This window comes from Convolutriloba macropyga, chromosome 11 (genome assembly GCF_964194025.1).
Source record: "Convolutriloba macropyga chromosome 11, txConMacr16.3, whole genome shotgun sequence".
In the NCBI taxonomy this organism is placed as follows: domain Eukaryota; kingdom Metazoa; phylum Xenacoelomorpha; order Acoela; family Convolutidae; genus Convolutriloba; species Convolutriloba macropyga.
Window position 1 is genome coordinate 18,911,580 of NC_134478.1, and position 6,000 is coordinate 18,917,579.

General features: G+C 34.4%; 1 protein-coding gene across 4 annotated transcripts in view; it reads right to left on the minus strand.

Annotated features, from left to right (window-relative positions):
* Positions 1–3,834, minus strand: part of LOC142349280 (uncharacterized) — a 105,454-nt gene extending 101,620 nt beyond the window's left edge. For all 4 annotated transcript variants that reach the window (XR_012760812.1, XM_075400739.1, XM_075400738.1 and 1 more), the window contains exon 1: positions 3,661–3,834. Coding sequence is in view for 3 of the 4 variants with exons in the window: in XM_075400739.1 (XP_075256854.1) it covers positions 3,661–3,802 (142 nt within the window). In the remaining variant the exon portion in view is untranslated. The remainder of the gene's footprint in view (positions 1–3,660) is intronic.
* Between the last annotated feature and the right edge of the window lie 2,166 nt (positions 3,835–6,000).

The window sequence follows — 6,000 nt, forward strand, 5'->3', positions numbered from 1 at the left end:
AAAAAAACCATAGCCTGAAAAATTTTATTATTGTTCCGACCCACTTTAGTTTTTTTTTTTTTTTTTTTTGGGGGGGGGGGGGGGTTTGTGGTTTTTTTTTGTTTTTTTGTTCAGACAACTTTGGCCGATCGATATAATCATCATTAGAAAGCCGATCCAGAGAAAAATTTCTTTGATTTCCGAATTTTAAAGTAAGTTACCGAGGTTTAAAGTCTTGTGAATAGCAGACGATATTACCGTGTTTTAATACACATTTTCCCCTTGTTTTCGAAAATTTCGTTAATTTTTGGAAAAAGTTGTTGAAATTGTTAACGATGGTGTAGTTTATTTTATCTCTAAACATAAACTAGGGTTGCTGAATTGTTCGGTTTGTGTTTTTGACTAGAATTAATGCTAATTTTTTTTCAAAATTCTGACTTTGTTTCCGTCAAAATGGGAGCAATTACGCTTTTTAGCCCACTTTCTTCAAATTTGCCGAAAGTGGACACCTTGAAACTGCAATCATTTTCTTTGCAAGCTCAAAAAGAACTATTGGTACTCCTGCCGGCGCTAAGAGTCTTCTGGAATTAAAATATTGCGAGTCTTTGGCTATTTTAAACTCAATAAAAAAAACAAAAACCGTGATTTTTTTGATAAATAGAAAAATTGTTTGAATATCAATCTATTTGCAACCACTTGAACAAATGAGTGTATTTCGGGCTGCTCTTGATCTCAAAATTGATCCTTGCGGTTAAAAAATTTTAAGATTTCAATGGGGCGCTGCCTTTTTTTAACAATTTTTTCCGCATTTAGAGTTTTTTATGTAAATTACTGACAATATCAAACCAGGACTCAATTATTGATAGAGCCTATTTACGAAAAAAAGCCCAATGATAGAGGCCCCATGAACTCAGAGTTAAACTTGTGGTATTTATGGCTGACCAATTGTTTTTGTAAAATTTTATGGACTTCTTATGTTTTGCTTTCACTTGTTATGCTTTTTTTAGTCCAATAACTTAGTCTCCACGATCAAACGTCCACTAAGTTTTTAAGACATACGTCAAATATGAACCTAGACATTGTTTTCAGTTGTTGTCTAATGTCTCTCTTGACTGAATTCATTGGTTTTAATAAAATGTCAAACTTTTCAGTCAAACTTTTCAGTTAATTTATCTTGTTTTTTTTCTCTACTTCACGCTTAGTCTCAGTAAAAACAGGAGAAATCCATTTCCGACGAGTTATGAATTTTTGTTTTTAGCAATTCTATAATTAACTGAAGTTTTTTTTGGTTTTGATACTACGAGTTTTCAAATTTTTTTTGTATTTTGTGCATATTTGAACATTTTTTTAGTTCACTTTCTTTCCATGTCGAATTATTGCACTGACAAGGAATTATTGATAGGTCCAATCGAAAAACAAGATAATTGGTAGCAATGCACTGGCGATGAGAAGAGCCGTATCAGAAAAAGGACATTGTTTTTGTTCCATGTTTGTGCTATTTGGCTGAGACACAGTTCTCTCGCAAAAGTGAGTGGTGGTTTTTTGTCTTTGCCAAAGTTTGTCTTTCTACTTGTTGTTGTACGACATATACTTGATAATGATAGGTCTCAATTGAATTTCATGGACGTATATTTGAAGTTTTCAAAGACTTCAGATTATAGCTATTTGTTTTAACGGCTTTCAAATTCACTTTAAAAAAAAACAGATTTTTTCACTTGTCAATTTTTTGTTTTTGTTTTTGTCATCAAGTAATCATTCTCACTATTAAGAAGTCTCAACTACTTTTACCTAATTCAAAGGTTATCTTCTTGGTTGGTTATATGTTTTGACTGATGGCTTCGACCATTCAGTTTTATGAAAAAAAATTCATATTTCTATGCTGTTCAACTTTGGGTGTTTTTGTTGTGATGCCTACGTAATCCTTTCATAAGGGAGGCCAGTTGATGTTAAGATGAGAAACAAGCGTTGATTTACAGTTTTTGAAATCAACAACTTAAAATAATAATGCCTTGAACACTGTGATGTCGTAAAAATGTTTGTGAAGTTTGGGCTTCTGCTTGTATTTCTTTTTATTCAGTAGTCTCAATAATAACCAGCAAAATTGTCTTGCTAAGGAGTTGCAACCTAATTAATCAACTTTTTTGAAATCCTATCTTTGTTCGGGTTTTTGGGAATATTCGTTTTCAAAAGCATATTTGGATTTTTGAGACTAGTTGTAGACGACTAGTCTCTGCAAAGACAGGTTAGAACGCGTTTCAACTGAGCTGTATGTTACTCTTTATAACGGTTTTAGTTTCAATTGTTTGTATCTTGGTTTTGTAACTACTCTTACTAAGAGATTTCATGAAATGTACAAATATATCCTTATTTTATTTCAAAAAATGAGATTAAATATTTGCATATTTTACAAGATTTTTGTTTTCTTTTTCAATAATAACATCATTGGTAGGTCCAATTGGCTGTAAAATATTTTGCAATTGGAAAATATTGATGCCCTTAGTGACAAAATTATGGTTTTCACTGCTTCACTGCAATTTTCGCGCAAAGTTTACTTGAACTTTTTATTTTGGGGGTATTTTTCTTGCTTTTTGCAGTGATATGACCTATGCTGGATAATGACCGGTCTCAATTGCTTTCTATGAATATATAAATAAACTTTTTAGCCTTTTCAGTTATTATTTAATTGTTTTAATCACTTTGAAAAAATTTGTTTTTAAATTCAAAACATATTTTTGAACTTCGCACCTTTTCTGATGAAGTATAGCTTATTTTGATGTGTTTAGGTTTTGTCTGATGCGAAATTGATTTTATTTTTTTTTAGAATTGACTTCGAGTTTTGGTTGTAATTAATGTTTGTTATTTGATTTTTTTATTGTTTTTTCTAGTAGTCCTTTTAACAGGTTCCATCGGTCCTCTAAACTGGTTTTTTGGTATCCCATTTTTGGTTTATTGAACGATATGTATGTTTTTGAAATTTTTCGCTTTCATTTGGTGGCCAATTAGTTCAAGAGTGGGGATGAGAGGGGGTCGGAACATTACGTGCGTAAGCACATTAACGAGCCTCCTTGTATTTATTAAGTATCGTCTGAAATGTGTATAATTGAGATCACATAAGAACTTGACTGTGTTTTTTTTAGGTTACAAGCTTCCTTATGAACTTTATCGACGTAAGTTAGGCTACCCCTATAGTTTGAATTTTTTTGCATCATACGGATTTTTCATATGGGGTAGGTTATTTGTTTGAACTCCCAAGCTGGTGCTCTTTATTGAAATCCAAAAGAGAAGATTCGATGTAGTTCTTTATTCCAACTGTTTCAAAATTAATGTACGGCCCTACAAAAAAGATATCCAAAAAAGCGGGGGAAAGACATGCATGATTTGGATGAAATCGATTGCCTAATATCATTGTGTGTACATGCCTAATATCATTGTGTAATATCATTGTGTTGTCAATTTTTTAGTGACATAGAAGCACAAAATCAGTGTGCCCGGATCAAACCGAAGCCAAAACCCAACACTTTATCTTGCGGTGGCATATATGACTGGGAAAGTCTGATATTGGGTCTCCATCCGCCCAGATAGAGATCTGTCGATTATTTTTAAGTTTAAACAAGATACTCCGCCTGGTTATATTCGCAAATGCAAGGATATTGGTGAAAAAGTAGTCGAAAATTTAAATACCGTAGATGTTGCTTCGTAAGGACAGAGATCCGCAGTTTTGTCCAGAATTTGAGTTCCTCTCGCATAGAGCGACAGATCGAAAGGACCGTGGTTGTCTCCAATAATCGCATCCGCTACCCTGTTCTGCAAACACAAAACACATAGAGCTGCAGTGACCAAAAATGTAGCCGAGTTGAATTTACGAAAGCTCTCTCTCATATTGAGTGGTTTTTCTTGGCTCCAGATTCAAACTGATAATTTTGCAAGCAGCTTATTTAATACTTGAATTAAAACTGACAGATTATTAAAATTTTATGCAGCCAAATGATAGATAATATGATGGTTCTTATAAACGTTGACCAATTCATCATAATCGCTCTAGTTGGACATGTACTGTTAGCAAAAAAACTTCAAAACGGTTCTGACCAATCAGCAATTAAAAAGATCTGCATGGAAAAAAAGGTCAATATTTCATCGCATTAATTTCAAACTTCAGTCAAACAGAAATCAAGTTTGCTACGTCGGGTTAGAAATGTTCGCAGATTTTATAAAATTCTGGTTGTCTGGTTTCTTAGCTACCTAAAAAGTTGAATCAGCTAATCCATTTTTTTTTTAAAAAATGAGCTGCTTTTTTTCAAAATAAGTTAATTGAAAAAAAAAATTTTGACGGATAATTTGATCGCAAAAAATTAAGATGGTGATTTAACCCCAAACTAATGACTTTGATTGCTAAGCTGGCTCTCAAGCAGCTTAATCGATTTGGGGATTTGGACAGCTACTTAATCAGAGGACATGAGCTGCTCACTAGGTCAGAAGAAGTAGGGAAGAAACAAACAGACACTATTCAATTTTTTAGTCATCAGTGGTCTACATAAAAATTGTGAAAGCTTGGTCACAGAGAAGTTTAACCGGGCAACAAACTACACGTAGTTGGGACAAGAGCTGCAGAATTTCCATGAGTGCTCCGTATAGAAATGCAAGGCCTAGAGTGGTTCAGGGGCATTATCAGTGCCATGAGTTTCGAAAAAGGCTACTACCAAGAAAGACACGACTGTGTGTGGAATCTGGACACTTTGCCCAACAAAAACAAGAGGAAGCAATCAGTATAACTGAGTTTTTTTGCTGAGAAGAGATACCTTAACAGGGTATGCAGGGACATCAGAGAAGTGAATAAACGTGAATCAACATTCATGGGCCCAACATTGACTACACCAAGCGAAGCGTAACTAGTGGGCCTCCGCTGTTGAAGGACAACAGGTATGCTAAAAGACAGTGGTTGCACATATTGCAGAACCTTGATGCCTTTTTAGAATTCATGTCCATCTGTTCAGAAAATCAAAAAAGGTCTCTAGATTGGTAGGCAGAAGTTGTTGGAGGATCAACATAATCTAACCTGAAATATTTAATGCCTATTCAAAACAGTTTTGTGTGCCGCGCTAATCTGCAAACTAGCTATCCTTCTCAGGATGTAGGATTGGGTGAAACCTTTTCACTTTTGTACGATGTAACAAATTTTCGACGCTCCAGAAGGGGGCATACGTACAAACTAAACAAGGAATTGGTGGATTTTGATACAGCCACGAACCAGATGAACAAAGTTTTTTAAGAGAACTGCTATATTTAGATTCAGAGGTGAATCCAATTGAAGTAAATCAGGATTGATCAAAGACAGTTGGGGAGCATCGATTACTCTGTAATGTGTTGAACGTCGTTGCACAGGATCACAACAGCTCCAATAACAAGAATTGTAGATTACGGAGCATAGCGGAGCTAATGAGAGTGTTGACAGTTTGATGGGACTCTCCCAAATACAAAGTCATTTATGCTTTTGAATGTGCATTGTGTTTGCAGACAAGTTCATGAAGATTGTTTTGTTGTGATATTGAAGTCAAAATGTGAAGAGCTGGTCATTCTAAAGTGTTTTTTTGTCAACGAGTGGGCGCCCAAAATGAAACACAAAAACCGTGGTTTTCTCTCACAAGCTTGTCTAACATAATTCTATAAAGCAAGATTTTCCGTAGAAATAATTCGATAACAGTTAAGAAGTAGACATACTTCGAAAAATTACCATAGTAGAACAACAGACTGTAACAGGTGAGTGGGGTAATAGTCTATTGTTAGGGCTGACAACATGTATGATCAACTATTCCGGAATCCATAATAATGTGGAGAGCAGAAATTCCTTCACAAAGTCAAAATCAGAAACTGTTTTTCTGAGAAAACAATAAAAAAGACAAACAGCTTATTTAATGAGAAATTCCATGCGTATACATTATATCAACACGTTTTTTATTTTGGCTATACAATCTTAGAGAGGAAATGGACAAGGCGAAAATGAGGATCATTACTTGAGCCCAATAA